This window comes from Sminthopsis crassicaudata, chromosome 4 (genome assembly GCF_048593235.1).
Source record: "Sminthopsis crassicaudata isolate SCR6 chromosome 4, ASM4859323v1, whole genome shotgun sequence".
Classification (NCBI taxonomy): domain Eukaryota; kingdom Metazoa; phylum Chordata; class Mammalia; order Dasyuromorphia; family Dasyuridae; genus Sminthopsis; species Sminthopsis crassicaudata.
This window is the reverse complement of record NC_133620.1, coordinates 352,505,400-352,529,558: the sequence shown is the minus strand read 5'-3', so window position 1 is coordinate 352,529,558 and position 24,159 is coordinate 352,505,400. Positions and strand designations below refer to the sequence as shown.

The 24,159-nt window shown below is 38.5% G+C and overlaps 2 protein-coding genes and 1 long non-coding RNA gene across 3 annotated transcripts; 2 read left to right on the top strand and 1 right to left on the bottom strand.

The window, feature by feature from the left end:
• Positions 1-400: 400 nt before the first annotated feature.
• LOC141539160 (keratin, type I cuticular Ha7-like) lies at positions 401-5,773 on the top strand. The gene is made up of 7 exons (XM_074261486.1): positions 401-982; positions 1,659-1,741; positions 2,879-3,035; positions 3,484-3,645; positions 3,740-3,865; positions 4,428-4,648; positions 5,356-5,773. The coding sequence occupies exons 1-7, from the start codon at positions 488-490 to the stop codon at positions 5,489-5,491; spliced, it is 1,380 nt and encodes a 459-aa protein (XP_074117587.1). The 5' UTR covers positions 401-487; the 3' UTR covers positions 5,492-5,773.
• On the bottom strand, positions 871-16,888 carry LOC141539163 (uncharacterized). Its single transcript, XR_012481213.1, has 4 exons — positions 16,783-16,888; positions 6,867-6,927; positions 4,294-4,772; positions 871-992 (listed from the first exon to the last, which is right to left on the bottom strand). It is a non-coding gene; the product is annotated as an uncharacterized LOC141539163 (long non-coding RNA).
• LOC141539162 (keratin, type I cuticular Ha7-like) lies at positions 11,726-23,066 on the top strand. The gene is made up of 7 exons (XM_074261488.1): positions 11,726-12,073; positions 16,805-16,887; positions 17,873-18,029; positions 19,324-19,485; positions 19,580-19,705; positions 21,311-21,531; positions 22,596-23,066. Exons 1-7 carry the CDS (start codon positions 11,726-11,728, stop codon positions 22,711-22,713), a joined length of 1,215 nt encoding a protein of 404 aa, XP_074117589.1. The 3' UTR covers positions 22,714-23,066.
• Positions 23,067-24,159: the final 1,093 nt, after the last annotated feature.

Here is a 24,159-nt window from a genome sequence, read left to right as displayed (position 1 = left end):
CGAAGACACGAAGAGATTTGGATATTTCAGAAATAAGTATTACCAAAGAACTCTTGTTCTCTGGCAAATAAGAGAAAACTTGTGAGTGCAAAATGGTGGTGGTGGTGGTAGGGTTGTGCAAATCAGTAATGTCAGCGAGAGCTGTCCAGCACATAAGAAGGATTTTGATCATAAAAGGTAAAGCAATATGAATCTTATTTTTAAAAAGTTATTATTTCATCACTCCTGCCCCCCAACACAGCTTCATATGAGTAAAAATTTCTTTAATGAGGTGAGGAACTCTTAATAAACAGCAAACTCAATAACTGACTAATGGGATGATTGTTTGACAATAGACAAATCACCTGGGAAGAGAGGTCTGTGCATGGAGCCAACACCCACTTGAGGGAGGTATAAAAGACCTAGGAAGGAAGGAGATCTTCAGACTGTGGCAGCTTGACCTATCCACCTCACCTGAAATACTCCTCCAGCTTCAGCACCTGAAACCATGACTTCTAACATCATCCGAGGATCATCCTGCTATCCTCTGGGCAGCAAGCTTCCTGGAGCAACGAATATCTCCATCTCTTCCATTGATGTTGGTGGAAAACCTGGGGCACAGGTCAAAGCTGCCTCCATGTGTTTTTCTGCAGCGATGGCCCATAACAACCGAGTTCGTGTTGGAACGACCTCTCTGGGTCGACCCAGTCTCTGTCTGCCAAACAGCTGTTGGTCAGCCTGCCCCTTACCAGGGGCTGTCAACATCCCTGCCAACATTGGGAACTGTGGGAATTATGGTGAAGGCTTCTTGAATGGTCATGAGAAGGAGACCATGCAGTTCCTCAATGATCGTCTGGCCAACTACCTAGAGAAGGTGCGGCAGCTGGAGCAGGAGAATGCTGAGCTGGAGACCAAGATTCAGGAGTGGAGCAAGTGCCATCCTTCTTTTGTGTGCCCGGACTACCAATCTTACTTCAGGACAATAGAGGAACTACAACAAAAGGTAATGTTTTCTAGGAAGGAAGGAAGGAATAAGCATTTATTAAATGCCTACTATGTACCAGGCACTGTGCTAAAAAATGCTTGACACATTATCTCTTGATCCTCTCAACAACTTTGTAAGGGAGAGATGCCATTATTCTCATTTTGTAGTTGAGGAACTGTAACAGACAGTAGTTAAGCGACTTGCCTAGAATCACACAGCCAATAAGTGTCTGAGATTAGATCTGAACTGAGACCTTTCTGACTATAGAGCCAGCTTCCTATCTACTGTGCAACCTACTTGCCTCTAAGGCATCCACCATCCAAAATCTGGCCTAAAGGGAATGAGTTAGGGAACATAGGAAAGAGAAAGACAAAAACTCTGAGTTAAAAGGTAAGGAAAATGAACATTTTTTTTGGGGGGGGAACCATATTTCAGTAAGCTTGGGTGACAGTTCCATAGCATGGTGATATCCTAGCTTTCATCCATAGCCCCCAACTAGCCTCCAGGGCAGAGGCTGTTGAAAAGCAAAGAAATTTTGAAAAGAGCACCTGAAGGTTGCATATTCTCATGGGAAATATAGTTCCTAAAAGGAAGCCCTGAACTTCCATTATGCTTTGGGACATTATGGGATCAGTCACAGAGAACAGGTGGTCTACAAAGATATCTATAGGAATATCTCATTGTTTCCCCTCAGATTCTCTGTACCAAGGCTGAGAATAATCGACTGGTTATTCAAATGGATAATGCTAAATTGGCTGCTGATGACTTCAGAATCAAGTAAGTCTGACAGAGTTGGGGCTTAGAACTTCCCTTCCATTTATACCCTTTACCCTCTTAAGCATATACTTTAACTCCTTCATTTCTAGTATTAGAAATAAGGACTCCACATGGATTGGAATTGGACCTGTAATTTCATTTCTATAGGAAACTCTCAGGTAAGCAAAGTCCCTCTACCATTCCAGATTGCAGATTGGTACCTTCTCTGAAACTTTATATAGTCTGAGGGAGGATGAGCCAGAATGTATAAGAGATGGGACTTAAACTCAGGATTTCTGGCTTTGAGGCCAGCTCTCTTTTGTCTTCACTAGGGTATTTTTGATATTGGAGACAGTTTTCAAATAACAAGAAGAAAGCCTTGAATCAAGTAGATGTGTGATCTAAGTTGCTTATTTGCTGATTTATTTTTTTTGAGTTAGAAGGCACATGCATGCTTGTATGAGTTTTGTCTTGGAATAGTTATGCCATAAGGATAGGGTACTCTTGTTATGGAAACTCCCTCCTCTGCTACAAGTTGGTCATTCATTCAGCTTAGTTAGCTGAGGGTACTGAGCTTTTCTTGGTCACATAATGACCAGGAACTAATGATAAGTTTTGAATGCAAGTGTTTCTGACTTTGAGGCCAGTCCTCCTCTCCATGATACCAAGCTCGTGTATGTGTGTGTGTGTGTGTGTGTGTGTGTGTGTGTGTGTGTATGTGTGTGTGTGTGTGTGTGTGTTTCTGTGTTTATAAGTGAGGCAGAATCAGATCAATTTTAGAATAAGTTGAGCAAAATTAGTTTCTAAATTTAAAAAGGAACCAAAGGTTCACTGATTCTGAGTAGAAATAAGTAGAATGAGAGAGAATTCACCATTGGAGCCCTAGTGTGTCATAAATGAATAAACCAACAGGAAGAGAAAGGGGAAGATATGAAAAGAGGTATTTCTAAACTTTAGAAAAGTGATGCAAATCAAAGATTCAGTTAAGTTTAACAAACATTTAGTAAGTACCAGGATAAATAGGACTTTGTTCTTGTCCTCAAGAAGCCTCTAATCTAGTCTGTTAAGGAACTTTATTTTCAGTGGGTTCCAGTCTGATCTTCTCTTGGTTTAGTTTTTGCTTGCTCTATTATGACTTTCTTCTCTCAATTTTTCAAGGTATGAAAGTGAATTGTCCCTGCGCAAGCTGGTGGAAGCTGACATGTGTGGGATGCATAAGCTCATGGATGGCTTAACCCTGGCCAAGTGTGACCTGGAGGCCCAAGTTGAATCACTGAAGGAAGAACAGTTGTCTCTCAAGAGCAACCATGAGCAGGTTTGGTCACACCAAAAAGCAATGATGAAACAAAGGGGTCTTAGCCATGTATGGTATTGAGAGTGGGGAGGAGTGGGTGTGGAAGAGAATTCTACAGAAAGAGAACTCTAGTTTTTACAACTGAACCTGACTGAAAGACTCAGCAATAATGAAGTCTTGGCTCTTTGAATCTCTGCTCTCAGAGAGACTCTTAAATCATTTTTTATCCCCTAAAACATGTTGGATAATTGTGTAAGAAGAGTTCTCACCAGTTTGTGCTGAGCTTGATTGACTGTAACTAAAGGTTCTAGCATATTTTAGAATGTATCTGAGCAAATTCTTCCTATCATGGATAAAAGTTCTTCAGTTCCAAGGAGATTTTCTCTTTCTCTGATGCTGTCAAGGGACAAAGGAGGATGCTACAAAGAGCATTTCATTCACTGAGCATTCTGCTTTTCTGTCTTTCCAGGAAGTCCACAACCTGCAATGCCAACTGGGAGACAAGCTCCATATTGAGCTGGATACTGCTCCACCTGTGGACCTCAACCGGGTACTGGGTGAGATGAGGTGCCAGTATGAGGCCATGGTGGAGACAAATCGGAATGATGTGGAGCAATGGTTCTTGGCTCAGGTGAGGGCAGTGGGGATCAATATTAGGAGGTAGCTGCTAGCTTCTTGAGGCTACTTATAATTGAATCTATCCTTGTGTCTCCACTGTGTTTCAGAGTGAGGGCATCAGTATGCAGGAGATGTCCTGTTCAGAGGAGATACAGTGCTGCCAATCTGAGATCCTGGAACTAAGATGTTCAGTGAATGCTCTGGAAATTGAACGCCAAGCCCAGCATAAATTGGTGAGTCTCCTCCTCCATTTTTAGCATGCTTCCAATTAGATTTTCTTTTATTTTTAGTTCTTAATTCTCTCCCCTACTTCTTGAGAAGGCAAGAAACAACCAAAAATATCATTACAAATAGTATAGAAATGTAAAAACAATTTAGCTCCCTTCCAAGACATCTGATATTCCATTAACTGTTTGATAGCCTTACATGTGAAGAAGGCATTTTTTCTCCCATCAGGATGGAAATGTTCAACCTGTACAACTGAAGTCATAGAACTGAAATCTTATGGAAGGGAATTCATAGATCTTCTAAAACAATTCACTTAAGTCCTAGGTGTTCTGGATTTAAATTAAATATTTTCTTAAATTGGAGGAATTCCTAAATGTGTTAGGTCATGAACAATTCAATTCAATTTCATTCAATTCAATAACTTTTTAAGTACCTTGTAAATATCAGGCCTTGGGTGCTACCAGAATGTTGCTCTGATGGTCTGATTCTGGACATTGTCTCGGATTTCTGATGAGTTGTTTTTCTAGGACCATTGTTCCATGATTATCTTGGGGCTTCTCATTTTAGAAAGAGTGTTTGGAAAACTCCTTGTGTGAATCTGAAGCTCGCTACAGCACTGAGCTGGCGCAGATGCAATATCTGATCAGCAATGTGGAGGAGCAGCTGTCTGAGATCAGGGCTGACCTGGAGCGGCAGAACAGTGAATACCAAGTGCTTCTAGATGTCAAAGCCCGCCTGGAGTGTGAGATCTCCACTTACCGAAATCTGTTGGAGAGTGAAGATTGCAAGTAAGTAGGATGCTGGCACTTTTTGGCACATACATGAAGTTCTTGGATATCCCTCAGTTCAAAACAGAAGGGCTTAAGAGTGGGAAGCTTGTTGGTTTTTGCTTTGTATATTTGTTCCATGAATCTAGTGAGGAAAGATTGATTATGGTTTAAATTAATAAAAAGGCCACTTCAGCTGAGATAAGGGCACATGTTTGCCAGATCCCTAAGGAAATTGGGTTGATGTAGAGAGAAGTCGGAAAAGAAATGAATTTTCTAGACAGATTGAAATTTTCTTATGTATTTTGCAGATTGTGAGGGATAGGAACTTTTCTGTTTACACTTTTTGCAGTTCTCCTTGTCAATATTCCTCTGTTTTGGAATGGAAAGCCTTGCTAGCAAAGGAGTAGATTCCCTAAAAGTGAGCTTTTCATTGAAAGTCTTTGTTCCTACTTGTTCTGTATGTGACAGCTAATTCTTAGTATCATAGATTTATGCTTAGAAGAGACCTTAGAGGCTTGTTTTATAAATGAATATACATTGTATCCCTTGTTTTACAGTTGAAAAAAAGATTAAGTAACTTGAGCATATAGCTAGTAAGTATCTGAGGTAGGATTTGAACCCAGTCTTCTTGACTGCTGAAAAGAAATTGGAATCAGATAGTGAAGGGCTTTAAATGCCAACAGTCACCTCAATTTAATCTTGCTGGATGGACTTTTCCCTTTCAGACTTCCATGCAATCCCTGTGCGACACCTGCCTCCTGTGTCCCTCCACCCTCTGGTCCTCGGCCCAGCTGTGCTCCCCGAACCACCTGTGTCCCTCCTCGCTCAGCCTGTGGCACCAACATGTCCGGTAGATTCTGAAATCTGTGCTCCCAGCGGAGAGTCAAAGGTTGAAAACCTCCTACAGGGCCACCTTTATCTTGCTTGCTTAAATTTACTTTGAGTGCCCAGATTCTTCTGCAGCTCATCAAGAAGATCAAGTGGGCAGCTGAGAAGAACAAATACTTCATCTGCTGGAAACTCCTGCAATTTATTGCTATTTCAGTTACTGCTTTTTGGGAAATAATTCTTGTGGGATGTTGAATCTGCTTTGCTGCCTTAATATCTTTTGATATGCTCTCATTATCTTGCAAATAAACTTGTTTTCTGCAGCATCTAATGTCTCACTGTGTGTCTTTTGGTGGGTTTATTTTTTAAGTTTGGTAGCTGGGTTAAGGCTAAGCATCCTATAGATACTGAAATCTCTAGGTTGCATCAAATGACTCTAGATGCAAATAATCAATGTGTTATAGGAAAAAGAACTTGGGCCTCAGAATCTGAATAGATCTGGATTTGATTCCCAAGCTCAACACTTCCTAAATGTAGACAAATCATTTAACTGCTATGAACCTCAATTTTCCTTAGCTATAAATTGGCAATATTTTTCCTCCTCATGTCACAAAGTTGTTGTAGGTATAAAGAGGTATGGACTAGAACTTGTGATTTTATTGTTGTAGGAAGTCCATTATGAGTGAGTGAAAACTCCCTCTAGTAAAAACCTTTTGTAGAAGGTTGCCTGAAAAAGAAACTGACCTACGGTGAGGTGACTCAAAGTAGCATATGTCAGAGATAGGCCTTGAACCCATATTTTCCTGGATATGGGGATATCTATTCACCATATCATGACACATCAACCATCCCTAGATGCAGAATTCTCAGTGTTTGTAAAGCTCTAGGAAAGCATGAGTTATAGTAAAGCTCTATGGAAAGCATGAGTTGATATAACTGAGTAAAGAATTTCCCTGCTAGGGAGTGGGGATTTCCTATGTGAAGAAATTATATATCCAGCTCAAAATAAATTATATTTCCATATTCTATCCTATCAGTCAGCAGTATTCCTGTTGAAATATGACATATGGAAATAATAACAAATTGAGAAAATGCAATAATCATGTAGGTTGTGGAGAAATAAGTGTCCGCATGTTTTTTTTTTTTTTTTTTTTTTTTTTTTTTTTTTTTTTTTAAAGAAGGTTCTTTCCTGATAAATCTGGGAATTTTTTCTTGATTAATATAAAACAATAATGTTCTTTAAGGTGTTCAGAGCACTTTGTATATCCTACTTAGGAGATATTAGAGGGATCAGGACCTGTTTCACTTGTGACATTTGTCTATCGCCACCTGATTAGCAAATATCAGAGGTAGAATTGGAACCCAGGATTTCCCAAGTCCAAGTTTGTCATGCTAGCTGCTTACTTACCATGTTTCCTTTATTCTTATGAAGGTCCCCCAATCTTCCTCTCTCACCAGTGCTTGTAGACCTAAGGGGGAAAAACACCAGTATCAGAAAGACTGAATTCTTTTACATGCCTACACAAGGTTTTCTGGCATGAGCTGTGACATTTTATCCAACAGCAAAGTAAGGTCACGTAGCCTAAACAAAGACAAGATCTTGTTGAGAGCTGCCTTTCTTGGGTTTACCTTACAAGTTAATTGTCTTTTTGGAAGGGTGAACCTTTCATGGAGACTTCAAGATGAAATCACCTCTCTTGAAACTGGGAGGCCCAAATCACAGAGCAGGAGAGACTCCCCAGGCACTTGGCCTATTTCCCTCTAAATTTAATTCCTTTGTCTAAAGAGGATCATTCCCAATGACTCCTGTGTTTGTATCTCTGGCACTGACCTAGAAGTGCTGGTGCATTAAGAGCTGCAGATCTTATCATGGGGTTGGCGGATCCCTGCTTGTCTTTTTGACAGGAGTCTGACCTGCACCCAAGGAGGCTTACTGCCAAAGGGAAGGGAACAGGCTGTTCTGCATCTTAGACTCCTGTGTTACTGGGACGCTGCCATATCAATTTAGGAATGCAGTTTTGATGAACGTGTTGATACTAAGAAAGACACAATGTCCTTTTGGATAAATTGATCCTTCCCCCACCAAATGCTATCGGACAGGTTATCGTGGGTCCCTGTCTCTGAGGACAAAAGCAGCAAAGGATAGCGGAAATATGCTAGCATTTCTCGTGCCTCAGATTACTCTTATCTTTGTCTAGGAATGAGACCAGATGGATCAAGGCTTAATTTTGATATTCCGTCATTTTTAGTCCTATTTGACTCTCTGTGACCCCAGTTGAGGTTTTCTTAGCAAAGATATTGGAGAGGTTTGCCATTTCTTTCTCTAGTTCATTTTTTAAAAATGTATTTTATTTTCCTCTCAATTACATGTAAAAACAATTGTTAACTTCTGCTTTTAAAATTGTTGAGTTCAAGATTCTCACCTTCCCTTTCTTTCTTTCCTTTTCCTGAGATGGTTATAAATGTGCAAGCTTATAAAATATATTTCCATATTAGCCATTTTATAGAAGAAAACTTGAACCAAAAAGAAAGAAAGAGAGAAAGTGAAAATTAGTGTGCTTCAGTCTGCATTCAGATTCTATCAGTTTTTTCTCTGTAGGGAAAAAAGCATTTTTCATCATTAAAGCCTTTCTGTTTGTCTTGGATCATGGTATTGCTAAGAAGGGCTAAATCCTTCACAGTTGTTCACTGTACAATATTGCTACTATGTATAATATCTCCTGGCTCAGTTCATTTCACTCTGCATCAGTTTATATTTTCCAGGTCTTTCCTAGTTTTTCCTTTCCTTTCCAAGTTTTTCTGAGATCGTACTCATTATTTCTTATAGCACAGTAGTATTCCAATATAATCATAGAACACCCCTTGTTCAGCCATTCCCCAATTGATGAATTTCCAATTCTTTTGCCACCATAAGAGTTTTTATAAATACTCTTCTACCAATAAATGCAATATAATCATAGAACACACCTTGCTCAGCCGTTCCCCAATTGATGAATTTCCAATTAAGAGTTTTTATAAATACTCTTCTACCAATAAATTCTTCTTGTTCCACCACCCTTTTTAAAAAATCTCTTTGAGATACAGACCAATAATTCTCCAACTCATTTTACAGAAGAGGAACTGATACAAATCATGCCAAATGATTGCCCATGCTTATAAAGATAGTAAATATGTGAGGCCAGATTTGAACTCATAAAAATAAGTTTTCTTGACTCTAAGCCTGGCTCTCTGTCTACTGTACCATCTAGCTGCTGAAGGACTTTTTGTTGTTGCCATTTGTCCTTTTTTTCTTGAGGAAGACCATAATATCAGGGTATAAATATATATATGTGTATATATATATATATATATATATATATATTTGGCTGAGGCAATCAGGGTTAAGTGAGTTGTCTAGGGTCACACAGCTAGGAAGTGTTAAGTGTTTGAAGCCATATTTGAACCCAGGTCCTCCTGCCTTCAGGACTGGTTCTCTATCCACTGTGCCACCTAGCTGCCCCTGTACTTTATAAATAGGTGCCTACGACACTGAAAGGCAAGGGGAACTTGCTCCAGGTCATATAGCCAATTGGTGTCAGAAATGGGGCTTGAATCCTGATCTGATTTACTTTAAGGCTAGTTCTTTATGGACAGTCTTCAGATTTTTTGGTTTCAGGTTCACTTGATACTCTTAAAAATTATTGAACTCTTGGACAGAAAGTAGTCAGGGGAGATTCTTGAGCAGGGAGTGTTTAGGGATATTTTGGCACAAATTTCATTTTAAGTATTTTTTGGTTATGCTCTCCCATAGAGCCTCCATAAAAGATATGCCCAACATATCAGAGGCTTTCTCTCAATCTCTTTACATTTCAATCCAGTGCATAAACTGTCCACTTGTGACTCTTTGCTCTTATTGCATGATATCCTCAGCTGCTTTTCTAACCATTTATTTCCTTTATGATGTCTCTTATGCCACTTTTTACATGCAGATTATTATTGGGAATGTTCTACAGCCTGCTTGTAATATCCTTAATAGAGTTAATGACTTCAGGTGTGATTTCAGAATCATCTTTGACTTCTTAATCCCCACCTAATAAGTCATCAAGTTCCATTGATATTTCCTTTGTTTGTCTATCCCTTATACTCCTTTCCTGCAATTCCACAGCAACAAATTTAAGTTCACTGATTTAGCATTTCTCTATCATTTTCCTACAGATCACATAATTTAGAGCAGAAGGAATTGTAATCCTCTAGTCCTCCTCATATGCAAAAGGAATTTTCATTTAAAATTCTTGACAAATGGTCATCTAGCTATTGCTTGAAGACTTCCAACAAGGAGTAATCTATTATCTCTTGATGTAGCTCATTTTACTTTTGGAAAACACTAATTGTTAGGAAGCCTTCCAAAAATAGAATTAATTAGATATTAAGACTGAATTTACTTCTTTGTGAGTTTCATACATTGACTCTGTTTTTGCTCTCTGGGAGTTCCTTAAACCAATGGATGTTTGGGGCCAATTCCTGGCTATCTAGATCAGTATTGAGGGCTTTCATATTATGGCATATAATAAAGGCTTATTGAATTGTGCTAAACTCAGATGATGATCCAAAGTTAATAGTGGAAGTGGGGGGGAGGTGGGTAGAGACCCTTAAAAAAGACTTTATCTGTTCACCTTTGAATCCTGGTTTATCATCAAGAGCATTGCAACTTTAGAGATTATTCCACTGCCTCCAAGCCAAGAGTCAATGTATTCATCCTGGGAATGGGGTTAAAGATGGCATCTTATTTAGCATAGCAAAGAAGCTAGATAGTTAATTATCCTTTTCTGGAGTTTGTGGAGAAACAAGCTGATGGCATATGTTTGTTATGGGTCAGAGTAAGATAATAAAGCTTTTGGATGCTGTGAGTATGTCTGAAGATTAAGGAAATTCAAATTTTGTGCAGGAGTCTTTTTATTAGTGGACTATCAAAGAAGATGTGTTTTTCAAAGGTGTGAGAGTCTTTCAAGAGAAAGGAGATCAAAGTCTAAGAGTTTGGATAAAACAAGTTGAAGGAGGACACAGTCCTAAGAGAGGGGCAGGTGGGAATGTAGGTAATAAGTAGAGATACTGAGAAAGAAAGACATGGGAAGCTTTGAGAATAGACACCATAAAATATTAATCATTGTTGATCTTAGCCAACTCACAAAGTTCTAGTAGATGAGAACACATTCTCCTGGGAATCTGGAACTATATTTTAAAATACATTTGTTTTTTCCCCCTCTGACTCTCAATGTCCATTTTCTTTTAGACTTAATAATTTTCAAAGTTGACTTGTCAAATGTATTTAGAATTTCACCCCCCCCCCCCATAATTCCAGATGAATGCTTTCTCTGGCACTTATCAATGTTCTACTCTAGAGCTAGTTTTGAGTGCAAGGTTTTAGTCTTGACTCTGTCATTCATTAACCACATGGTCTTGGGAAAGTCCCTTCATGTCTTTAAGCCTCAATATATTTAGATGTGATACTCTTTAAATTATCCTTCAACTTTAAATCATTTCAGTTTTGTTTAAGATTGCTCAGAAAATCTTTTTCCTGAATCTGGGAATCCATCTTTGAATGTCCTTTATATGACCTTACACACAAGGTCATTGAATGAGGAAGAGGATATTTATAATTCTTTCTTCCAACTCCAATTGCCTGGACAACACTATGTGTTTTAGACTCTTCTAATTTTTTAGACTTATCAGGGATCAAAGGATTTATTCAAATGAATTTCCTGGGGCAGGAAAATGATTTGAAGTAGAAATTATGTGGCCCTTTGGTGTCCATAAGAGGACTGCATGACTCCTTACAATTTTACAAACTTGAATGGGAGGTCAAAGAGTAATTCAAAGGCTGAATTTAGGATGTTGAGTTTATAAGTCTTTGAAGAATGAGGTTTTTGCATGCATTTTAGGGCCATGTGATAGTAAGCAGTTCTTTGTTAGACAAAATCTTTTTTTATGATCTAATTAACTCTTTATAGGAAACCATATTACCCACTAATCAGGATATTATACAATAACATAAATAGTGAGTGGAATGCTAGTTTTGTGCACCAACACCCTCTTCTAGATGTATATATATAATAGGTCTAGGAAAAAAGGAACTGCTTAATTTTGAGTAAATACAACCTAGACACAACCCAACACTTCTGTTCTGCTGCCATGGCTGCTAATTTGTGTAGAACATTTGGCTCTTCAGGTTTCATCAGGGGTGGAAGACTTTTGGAACCTCAAGCTGCCTCCATGTGCTTTTCTGCAGCGATGGCCCACAATAATCGAGTTCGTGTTGGAACAACCTCTTTGGGTCGCCCCAGCCTCTGTCTGCCAAATAGCTGCTGGTCAGCCTGCCCTCTACCAGGGGCTGTCAACATCCCTGCCAACATTGGGAACTGTGGGAATTATGGTGAAGGCTTCTTAAATAGTCATGAGAAGGAGACCATGCAGTTCCTCAATGACCGTCTGGCCAACTACCTAGAGAAGGTGAGGCAGCTGGAGAGGGAGAATGCAGAGCTGGAGACCAAGATTCAGGAGTGGAGCAAGTGCCATCCTTCTTTTGTGTGCCCAGACTACCAATCTTATTTCAGGACTGTAGAGGAGCTCCAGCAGAAGGTAATATTTGGGGGGTGCTTTTGCTTTGTAGGATCTTAGGATGTAGTGTAAAAATATGGCTAAATCATACATTCATTTATGGAGGGAGATTTTTTTTTTTTAAACATAAAACAGAAATAGCCCATTTGGGATTCTGGATATAGGGCTTTTCATACTCTTAAGGTAGATACAAATGAACCTAAATTTTCTTGAAAATTTCTTGAAAAAGGCAAGATTTGACTCAAGAAATTGAAGTCAGAGGCTTGGAAATGGCTGACAAGTAGATTTCAGCTAGATGGAAGGACAGACTTTTAAAAGTGGAATGCTATGCTTTAGGAGACAATAGGGTTCCCCATGGCTAGAAGTATTCAGTTAGAAACTGAATGACCACTTATTGGGTATTTTGTTGAGGGATTTCTTCTTGGGTGTAGTTTGGACAAAATGGTCCTTGAAATCTTTTCCAAGCCTGAAATCGTGGGACCTTTAGAGGACTCACAGATGTTATAAATTTATCTCCATTGACTTAGGACATTTGCACAGGGTTCATATGTCATAAATAATAGGATTTAGAACTGGAAAGACCTCTCTTAATTCCCTAAAACATCATTCTTGTTTATAATATGTGATCACAGTTGGACTAGAAAATCTAAAGCTTATTTTGCATGCATGTGTTGATGGTCACTTTTTGAGTCTTTGATTATACATTGCACCAAATGTATTTCTACTGAGAATCACAGGAGTTGGTGTTCACAGACTCACTTTTATCTAAAGTAGAACTTTTATTATTCTGAGTGAACCTCAATTTGTTTTAAGCATTAGTTACTTCATTTGCAGAGGGTTATGAAGCTTAGCAACTAGAGTTAACTATATGCTACTTGGAGAATAGTTTTAGTGGTAGAAATGAGGAAAAACTCCCAGATAACTCAAATGGTCTCTTACCATTTGCAGAAGCAGACTGTTACAGCAGAAAGTTGAACTTGAATAAAATTTTTTTTGGATTGTACCACTGATATTTTCAGTGCCCATTGCAGAAAGTTCTTGCATTTATTCACATCAATAACTTCTGTACCAATATCTCTTCTACACTTTATAAATCTCTCTCTCTCTCTCTCTCTCTCTCTCTCTCTCTCTCTCTCTATATATATATATATATATATATATATATATATAAATAATTTTTTTTTTTTTTTTTTGCTGAGGCAATCAGGGTTAAATGAGTTGTCTAGGGTCACACAGCTAGGAAGTGTTAAGTGTTTGAAGCCATATTTGAACCCAGGTCCTCCTGCCTTCAGGACTGGTTCTCTATCCACTGTGCCACCTAGCTGCCCCTGTACTTTATAAATAGGTGCCTACGACACTGAAAGGCAAGGGGAACTTGCTCCAGGTCATATAGCCAATTGGTGTCAGAAATGAGGCTTGAATCCTGATCTGATTTACTTTAAGGCTAGTTCTTTATGGACAGTCTTCAGATTTTTTGGTTTCAGGTTCACTTGATACTCTTAAAAATTATTGAACTCTTGGACAGAAAGTAGTCAGGGGAGATTCTTGAGCAGGAGTGTTTAGGGATATTTTGGCACAGATTTCATTTTAAGTATTTTTTGGTTATGCTCTCCCATAGAGCCTCCATAAAAGATATGCCCAACATATCAGAGGCTTTCTCTCAATCTCTTTACATTTCAATCCAATGCATAAACTGTCCACTTGTGACTCTTTGCTCTTATTGCATGATACCTCAGCTGCTTTTCTAACCATTTATTTCCTTTATGATGTCTTTTATGCCACTTTTTTACATGCAGATTATTATTGGGAATGTTCTACAGCCTGCTTGTAATATCCTTAATAGAGTTAATGACTTCAGGTGTGATTTCAGAATCATCTTTGACTTCTTAAACCCCTCCTAGTAAGCCAGTTTCAGAAGGCCATTTTGTTTAACCCTAGTATAGACAAAAAACATATTTTCCAAATTATCATATGCTTCAAACTGGAGAAGCCAAAAGCAGATTCCTGGTGAGCTTAGTGAATAAGAATGAGAAGTTTTTTTAAACTTCTGGAGTGTAACTGGTCTCCTGAGAAAATATAGTATTCCATCATAGTCTTTTGCTCTAATTGCTTATTTTTGTTTTTTCCTAACCTATCCATTACAATTATGCCTTGAGGGAAGGTGGCATCTTTTTGTGTGATATAAAAGAAATATACTAATGTCCCCATATTTCTCCCGATGCAATCCAATCTAACAAATATTATTATATATCTACTATGTGTTGAATTACATTGATTAAAAAGCTGGAAAACCCCTCCTTTTTCTAAAAGAATTTACATTTTACTAGAAGGAAACAAAATATAAACAGATTTACATATACAATTTAAATTGGAGAATGAAAAGAAGCACAGAATCAAAGATTTAGAATTGAAAATTTCCTTAGAGCCTTTAATCTAACTCTGATTTTACAGATGAGGAATCTGACATTGAGACATTAAATATTTGCTGAGGTTCATTATAGCTAGTAAGTATATGAAGTAGGATGAACTTAAGTCTGTTTGATGCTAACTTCTGTTTTCTATCTTGCATTCTTCTTAGCTGCCAGCTGAGGAGATTAGGAAAGGCTTTTTGATAATTCATAGAATATGATCTGGTGCTGAGGGAAACTAGGAATTTTAATAGATATAGGTAAGGAATGCCATGAATGCCAGGCTAATGCCTCTTTGGGTGGGAAGGATGGTTTTATGCAAAGACAAAGAGATAGAAGGTGAAGTACCAAGTTTGGGAAACAGAACATAGACTTTTTAGCTGGAATGCATATCATATGCATAGATATAATATGTCTATTATATTGTTGCATATTGCAACTGTGCAGCGATTGTGCTGCATATACAATATGCAGCAAGTCTAGAAAGATCACATAGCCAAAGTGAACAAAAAATCCAAGTTAAGAAGTTTATATTTTATTTGGGGACTTATTTTATTTATCCTTCAATCTTTTTTTTTTTCAGAAGTACCATTGTGTATATGGCTCAGTCCCCAATATACAAGGGATATGAAGATGCCTTTAAAAGTTTTCAATATAATTCAACAAATATTAATTGAGTACTTACTATGGGCTGTCTACTGTGCTAGGGTTACAAAAGGAGTTTGTCCTTGCTCCTAAAGAGCTTAGAAATTTTAATAGCAATTACCCTAAAAATATAATAGATGATAGGATGTACTAAAGGCATAGGTACATAGTATGAGAGATTTGAGCAGAAAGAAGGAGCAGATTACTTCTTATAGGATAAGAATCATCCCTGGAACTTCAAAAGTTAAAAGAATTTTAATAGGCAAAAATGGAAAGGGAGATGTTTCAGGTGGAGGGCAAGTGGTGAATTAACAACTACTAATAATGTTAACATTTAGAAAGTGTTTATTATATGCCAGGCACTGTGCTGAGAAGTTAATAATAATCAGCCCATTTGATCCTTACATCAAACCTGGGAGGTAGATGCTGTTATCTCCATTTTATAGATGAATTTGAAGCAAATAGAAATTGTGATTTAAGTCACATAACTCATGTCTGAAGTTAGATCTGAACTCATATCTCTCTAATTTCAGGCCTGAGGAAAGAATAAGAATAGCATAAAAAAACGGTAAGCACTTTATTTGGCCTGGGTGTATAGGGGAGGGGTAGTTGAATGAAATAAATCTGCATAAGTGACTATATCCTGATCACCGAGAGTCAAGGGAAGGAAATAAGCATTTATTAAGTATCTACAGTGTTTGTTCCAGGTTCTATGTTAAGCACTTTACAAATGTTTCATTTGATTCCCACAATAACCCTCTAAGCATTATTATATTATATATATTATGTATTTTATATATATATATATATATATAAAACACAAGATGTTATTATTATTATCTCCATTTTATAGTTGAGGATACTGAAGTAAGCAGAGCTTACGTGATTCACAGGGTCACACAGCTGGTAGGAGTCTAGGACTTAGATTCCCAGCCTAGCACTCCAGATCCAGCCCTGTATCCTCTAATCAGAGCTAGAAATCCTAGGCCATGGCATTTGTCTTGGTTGATGAAATATAAGTTCACTGAGGGAAGGAGCTATTTCATTTTTGTCCTAGTTGCCTGTTTTGTAGTTTGTAGTTTGTAGTGTGTTTGGGGAATAGATAGTGCTTGTATCTTGTATGTAGATAGTTGTATGTTGGTTAACTGATTGAATTTTATTTGATAGGGAATGGGGAGCCATGGAAGGTTTTTTTAAAGAGGGAAAGTTGTTTTTAATTCAATAAACCAATTAACAGATATTTCAGTTTTTTTTTTTTCCTGAGGAAATTCCTTGCCCAGGATCATACAACAAGGAAGTGTTAAGTGTCTGAGATCAAATTTGAACTCAGGTCCTTCTGACTTCAGCTGCCTCTCAACAGATATTTATCTTAATTGTTCATTATGTACCAGACATTATGTTAGGCGCCAGCCATACAAATACAAAGAAGATAGAAATTCCTATTTGCATTTTAATGAGGGAGTTGGTCAATCAACAAACATTGAGCTCTTATTATGTGCCAGGTAAGTATGCCAGGAAAAATAAAGCAAATTAACTGAGTTCAATTTAGTGCTTGTGCAATTGAATTGAAATAGCCCATGGGAGAAATTATGCTCTGGAATTGCATGTGAAATTTGTGAAAATGTAAAAGCTTCATACCTAAGTCTTCAGGAGATCTGGACACAACATAAGACTCACCATGTCACCTCTCCATCTCTAGATCCTGTGTACCAAGTCTGAGAACACGAGATTGGTCGTACAGGTTGACAACGCCAAGCTGGCTGCTGATGACTTTAGAACCAAGTAAGTTGGGCTGGAAGTAAGAGAGCAGGAGAGTCAGGAGTCATTATTGTTCTTCTTTGGTCCCGTTGGCTAAGAATGTAATCAACTCAGGTCTGAATCCAACTTTTATTACAGGAGGCAAAGTAACACTCCAACCCAAAGGATTGGGAAGTAGTCAGAGACTGAGAGAGCTGAAGGCATCTTAGAGACTTTGCTTTTCTCCTCATTCTCTATAGAGTGGAGGAAACAAAACCAGAGACCCTTTAATGACATAGAACTGGAGAGAAAGAAAGGCTCTGGTCTCCTCTCTTAATTCTTCCCTCTTTCTCTAGGCTTCCTCCCTTGAGTTGTCCAAAAGTACATTAATGGCAACCAAGGTGACAGAAATTACTTTTCTTACCTTTCAAATGTGGAAAATCAAGTACAGTTTGAGCAACCTGATTAAAGGTCACAAAAAAGAGGGACAATGACAGAAGTGGACAGAATGTTGGAGTCATAAAATGAGGGGATTGGATTGAAAAAGCTTTGAGTTCTCTTCCAAGTTCTGATACTATCATTCCTTGACTTGGAATTATTACAAGTTCTTGGTCTCTTTTGAATCATGGACCCTTTGGCAACCTAGAGAAGTCCAATACTACTTTACTTTTTGCCTTCCTTCATAATGAAATGATAAATCTCAGTTAAAAATTAGTGAAAAGATATAATTCTTTCCCTATCCAAATTGATAGACCTTTTGGGGAGTCAGTGGACCCCACATTGAGGACTATTGCTCTAAATCACATCACTTCTCATCAGAGACAGGAACTCTCTTTATCTATGTGAATACTGAAGATTATACTCTTGTATCTTATTAGATATGTTGGTGAAATACCTACAGAATAAATAAAACAAAAATAAAAAGCTTAAATGGAGAGAACCAGTAAGGTAAGGTAAAAATGATGGCTCCCTTGGGTCACCTTCATTTTCTGATACATACATGAATTCCTCTCTTCTACCATATTGAAAGGTATGAGACTGAACATTCTCTCCATCAGCTGGTAGAGGCTGATATTGGAAGCCTGCGTAGGAACCTGGATGACCTCACTCTGGCTAAATGTGACCTGGAGGCCCAACTGGAGTCCCTTAAGGAAGAACTGCTGAGCTTCAAGAAGAACCATGAGCAGGTAGGCTAACACGTCAAATACAGGCCTTGAGCTGAGGCTATTTGAAGCTATCCATTCCATTTGGGTGGAAAATTTTAGGCTTCTTTTCTAGAAGAAATCTCTGAAGGCCAAATAATGATTGCTAGCATATAAATCCTAAGTACCTTATATAGTGCTTTAAGGTTTACATAGCACTTTACAAATGGGATCAAGTTTTACTTTCCCCAATCCTCCCAATGTGTGGGGGAGATTTGCTTACCCACAAAAAAGTGATATTTTACAATCTATTTAGATCTAATGAGATAATAATTTGTAAAACAGTTGGCACAATGCCTTTCACTTATATATTCATGTAAATGTTCTCTATCATCAGCATTATTAGCAGTAGCAGCAGCCATTATCACTAACAAGAGGGGACTACTTGAAACCATGCTTCAGAGAATATACTGGGACATATAATATCTTGTGATAACATCATTTTTCAGTTGGACTTGTGAATTCTCCCATGCAGAGAACTTCAATGTGTACATTCTCTCTAACCATGAACATCAGCAACTCCTCTGTAACTTAGTAGTCATAGAGTGTTGTCTGGGGCACAGAGAAGTTGAGGAACTTAACCATCATCATACCAACCAGTCTGAGTTAGAGCTGGGACCTGGACCCAGGTCTTCCTGCCTTATACTAAGGGCTGCCCTCTCTCCTCTATATCATACTATCTTTTAGGGACATCAATAATAATTAATAATTCTAAGTCCCTCTGTAACATAAAACTATGCTGGTGTGATGGATCATTTGAGACAAGATGGATGGTCATTGAGCTGAGAGGATGCTGCAGCCCAGGTGATATTATTTTGCTGGATTCTATCGGAATTCTGCTTCCTTGTCTTTGTATATTTACTCTTTGTATGTTAATATTGTTCTCACGTTCCATTTAGTGCCAAGCTTTGTCAGATCTAGTTAACAGCATTGCTTGGTTTATGTCTGAAATTGGAAATGCCTATTATGGCGTGATGAGATCACTCAAGCAGTTTCTAACCAAAGCATTGGATGGGATTCTGTTTCTGTAGTCTAAGGTGGGAGGCCGCTCCAGAGCCCTGAGGTAAAAAGATTTCTCTCCAGGAAGCCCATCTCTGGCCACAAACTTGTTTGATAGCTTAAACATTTCTCTGAGCAGGTTCTTCTTCTCGTGAATGTTGGGTAAGAGCTTTTCAATTCCTGGGAGATTTTCTTTCTTCATGATGCCCTCAGGAGGCAAGGGACATTTGTATAAGAAAAAAGCCTTCTTATATTGCACCTTCTGCTTTTCTGACTCTAGGAAGTTCACAACCTGCAATGCCAGCTGGGAGACAAACTCCACATTGAACTGGACACAGCCCCACCTGTGGATCTCAATCGCGTTCTGGGTGAAATGAGGTGCCAGTATGAAGCCATGGTGGAGACCAATAGGAATGATGTGGAGCAGTGGTTCTTGGCTCAGGTGAGGGCAGTGGGGATCAATGTTGGGAGGTGGCCGATGGCTTCCTGAGAGTACTTGTAACTGAATCTGTCCTTGTGTCTCTACTGTGTTTCAGAGTGAGGGCATCAGTATGCAGGAGATGTCCTGTTCAGAGGAGATACAGTGCTGCCAATCTGAGATCCTGGAGCTAAAACGCTCAGTGGATGCTCTGGAGGTTGAGTTGCAAGCTCAGCACAAGCTGGTAGGTTTTTTCCCCCTCTAACTCCTATATGGTAAATTCAGTATTTTCCCTCTATCAACTGTCTTGAATTGAATAAATTCCTAATTAAAAAACAGGCGATCACTTCAAACCTCATCTCTATTTAATTTAGAATAATATTATCAAAAATATATCCAATTCAATCAGTTATGAAACAAGCTATCCCAGGGGATACAAAAAAGAAGGGCTTTTAATCTAAAGGGGGGACAGCAAGCAAAGGAATATATATTTACATTCTATTTATTAAATGCTTTTTAGGGAAAGGGACTGTGTAGGGGACAGAGAAAAAAGAAAGGAAGTATCTCTGAAATAACTGACATATTTAGAGCAAATTTTAAGTACTTTGCATCTATTAATTCATTTGATAGGCAGATAGTTGGAAGCAGAGGATAGAGTGCTGGGCCTGAAGTTAGGAAGTCTTGAGTTCAAATTCTACCACTTCTTAGTTGTGTGATCCTGGATATCTCATTTAATCCATCTGTCTCAGTTTCCTCAACTGTAAAATGGGGATCACAATAGCACCTACCTCCTAGGGTTGTTGTGAGGATGAAATGAAATAATATTTGTAAAGGGCTTGGCACAATACTTGACACATGGTATCAGGTGCTTAAATAATTCTTGCTCCAGTTCATTTCATCCTCATGTGTGCCAAGTGTTATCATGCCATTCTACAGATGATATTGAGAAAGTATCAGAAATCAGAATGTAAACGTAGATCTTTCTTTTCCAAATTCAGTATTTTATTACTTACCATGATGCCTTTAATGAATGAATACGTTCTTTGAAGTAATATTTATTGGCAGAGTGTTATGAAGCATTATCTTAAAAGTCTATGATGAAAGGCAAGTTCAGACTCAGGGTTCTTCCAACTGAATTACAGAGCAGACATTTATAGAGTACCTCAAAATTTACAAAGCACTTTGCCCATATTTTGTCATTTGATCTTCATGAGAAGCCTGAGAGAATCGGAAACTAGATTGCTTCAGAGTTACCTTCATAAGACTAGATTTAGAGATAGAAGAGGCTGCAGACAAAGGTCATCCAAAACAACTTCCCATTTTGCAAATGAGAAAACTGAGGATCAGAGGTTGAGTAATTTGCCCAGGATCAAACAGATAGCTAAATTGTAGAGGTAAGATTTGAACCCAACTCTTCTGATTCTAAATACCTTGTTCTCTTCCACTATCCAATGTTGCTTAATTCCCTAGGCGTTTGCTAATATTTTGGAATTAGTTGGGGGTTACTATAGAAATAGAGCGTGAAAATTGATGGCTTCTCCTGCTAATGACCTTCTTCTTCTCTTTGTGTCTGAGACACTGCCTGAGATTTTGGCTGAATCAGAGACTTTTTTTTAAGTTGGAAATGCATTGTGGAGTGTAGTGGATTGAGTCCTGGACTTGGCCTTAGGAAGAATTGAGTTCAAATTGTGATTTTTACATTAATTCCTTTTGTATTAAGTCACTTAACCACTTTGGGCTTTCTTTATCTGAGAAAGGGAGAGAATCATTCTCTAGTACCTATCTCATGGGAGTAAGGGGGAAATGGTGCAAGAAAATGCCAATGTCTCATTGTTTCTTCTCATTTCAGAAAGAGTGTTTGGAAAACTCCTTGTGTGAATCTGAGGCTCGCTACAGCACTGAGCTGGCCCAGATGCAATATTTGATCAGTAATGTGGAGGAGCAGCTATCTGAAATCAGGGCTGACCTGGAACGCCAGAACAATGAGTACCAGGTGCTCCTGGATACCAAAGCCCGGCTGGAGTGTGAAATCTCCACCTACCGAAATCTGCTGGAGAGCGAAGATTGCAAGTAAGTATTTTCTTAACTAGACAGTCTCAAAGCAATATTAACAAATGAGGGCATGGTTGTTTATTTGGCACCTGAGTGCTGTCTCATAGTAAGAATACTATTTTCTGAAAGGGATCATTTGTCCTGCATGTTTTAAAAATGAGGAAATGAAGAAATGCTGGGATTTGATCTCAGGCTATATGACTCTAAATCTAGCATTTTTTTCTATACCACCACTTTTTACCTCCAGTTGTCTTCTCCTCTTGCTGACTAATTGCAAAGGAAATCATGATTCTCATGGGAAAATTGAAAAACTATGACTATTGTTTTGGCCAGCATTATTTGGTTTTCTGTAAAATTTGTGACAAGGTCTCCCACTGCATCCAGGGACATCTCTAGTCATCCTGATCTACATTTGGCTACTGCACTCAAATGGCTCTGGAGGGGAAAATGAGGCAGGTGACCTTACACAGCCCATCCTCACTTAAATCCAACTTACTTGTATGTCACGACATTACCTCCCTGATATCATCTTTGTTTTTGACACTAGCCACTTCCTTCCTTCCTTCCTTCCTTCCTTCCTTCCTTCCTTCCTTCCTTCCTTCCTTCCTTCCTTCCTTCCTTCCTTCCTTCCTTCCTTCCTTCCTTCCTTCCTTCCTTCCTTCCTCTTGTCTCTTTTTTCATCTCTGTCTCTCTTTGTATCTCTTTCTCTCTGTCTCTGCCTTTGTCTTTGTTTCTGTCTCTGTCTCTCTGTCTCTTTCTTTGTCTTTTTGTCTCTCACTTTCTGTCTTTCTGTCTCTGCTTGTCTCTGTCTGTTTCTGTTTCTCCTTGATCCCATTTTATTTTTCTGCTTAGATACCAGTTAGGAGTCAGGACATTTAGGTTATAGGCTTGGCTCTGCTACTATTTAGCTATAATACCTTGCACAAGGTCTTTTGTCTCAGCTTCTTCTTCTTTTTAAAATGAGAGGGTTCGATTAGTTGATTTCCAAGCTCTTTTCCACTCCTGATGCTCTAGGATTTCTAAATCTTTTAACTTTTGTTTGTTTCACAGCTAAATGTCTAAAACAACTTTTCCCCCTACAGGCTCCCCTGCAATCCATGTGCTAACCCCGTATCCTGTGTCCCTTGTCCACCTCCTGCTGCCTGCACACCCTGCACACCCTGCCTTCCAAGTGCCCCACGATCTATCTGTGCTCCCTGATCATCATCTCAATGCTGAAAGTCTGACCAGACCAACATGCTTGCCTTATGGAAAAAAATCTTCATTTCCTGAGGTTTTGTCTGATGGACCACTAGAAGAACCACTTAATACCTTATGGAACCTCTGAGACTCCCAACTTTCCTATCAGCCTGAACTTGTAAACACACTTGATTTGTGTTTTAAAGTCTGGAATATTCTCTCCCTTAATATAGAATGCCTTTATCCCAGGCTACATTTATATATATTTACTTTCAAGGTATATTCAGCCTCCTAACTTCTATCTTTTACTACTTCCCTGTCTTCTGTAATACAATCAAAAATCTTATTAGTTAATAAACTTTTTTCCCACAGCATAATTATATCAGTCCTCATTGATCTTAAATAATTAATTGCTGTGTGAGTGTGTGAAGTGTCATATGGGGACTGGTGAGTGCTTCTATAAAGTTGGTGTTTGTTTGTTTGGTGCAGAACACAAGAATAAAGGTACTGAAGTCTGTAAGAAACAAGAAGGAAGAAGATGTGGATAATACATTATACAGAGGAGACACATTTCCTCCTAGGATTTAACTAAGATGTATCCTGATTTTTTTAAAGTAAGAGCAGTAGAAATGCAAACTGAGGATTATTAGAGTAATTATTAGGGTAGTAGAGCTTTTGGCAAACTGAGCAGATGGAGCAGATACCCTACAGGAAGAGCAGACATTATTCTTCAGTCATATTCAACTCTCCAAGACCCCATTTGGAGTTTTCTTGGCAAAGATATTAGGACTGGTTTGCCATTTCCTTCTCCAGCTCCTTTCACTGATGAAGAAAGTGAGTCAAATGGGGATAAGTTACTTGCCCAGGGTCACATAGCTGGAAAGTGTCTGAGGTCAGAATTGAACTCAAGAAGACTCCAGGCTCAACACTCTATCCACTGCGCCACCTAGCTGCCATTTGTCTCCATAGGGCAGAACTAGAGCAATAGATGGCCTTTACAAAGATGCAAATTTAAACTTGATTTAAGGAAAATCTTCCTTACAATTGGAGCGATCCAAAAGTGCAATAGATTTCCTTAATGATGGGCTCCTCTTCACTTGAGATGTTTAAGGAAAGGTTTGTTGCATATTTTGTAGAAGTGATCCTTGGAGAATTATGGGGTAGACTATAGCTCTGAAATTGAGCAGTTTTATAACTGGTCTGTTCCAGTCTACCAGACCAAATGGGCTCTCTTAATTCCACCTATGCAGAATATTTCTCTGGGTCCACTTGCCAGGACCTTTCCAATGATTGTCCTGCTCTTTCAGACCATGCATTAAAACAGGTGAGTGAGAAGACCTCAAAGAGTCTTCTGTCATCTGCTATGAATCAGGTCTTCTTGCTCTGTGGTCACAATTATGCTTTAAATAGCAAGTTTCAAGGGGTGAATGCTCCAGAAAAGCTCTCCTGGAAGTTTATTTTTTTCAC

Excerpts from the sequence above, each read along its gene's own strand:
- LOC141539160 (XM_074261486.1), top strand. The coding sequence starts at position 488 with ATGACTTCTAACATCATCCGAGGATCATCCTGCTATCCTCTGGGCAGC. Across the intron at positions 3,036-3,483 it reads TCAAGAGCAACCATGAGCAG|GAAGTCCACAACCTGCAATG; the intron begins GTTTGGTCACAC and ends CTGTCTTTCCAG. Across the intron at positions 3,866-4,427 it reads GCCAAGCCCAGCATAAATTG|AAAGAGTGTTTGGAAAACTC; the intron begins GTGAGTCTCCTC and ends TTCTCATTTTAG.
- LOC141539162 (XM_074261488.1), top strand. The coding sequence starts at position 11,726 with ATGGCCCACAATAATCGAGTTCGTGTTGGAACAACCTCTTTGGGTCGC. Across the intron at positions 19,706-21,310 it reads TGCAAGCTCAGCACAAGCTG|AAAGAGTGTTTGGAAAACTC; the intron begins GTAGGTTTTTTC and ends TTCTCATTTCAG. Across the intron at positions 21,532-22,595 it reads CTGGAGAGCGAAGATTGCAA|GCTCCCCTGCAATCCATGTG; the intron begins GTAAGTATTTTC and ends TTCCCCCTACAG.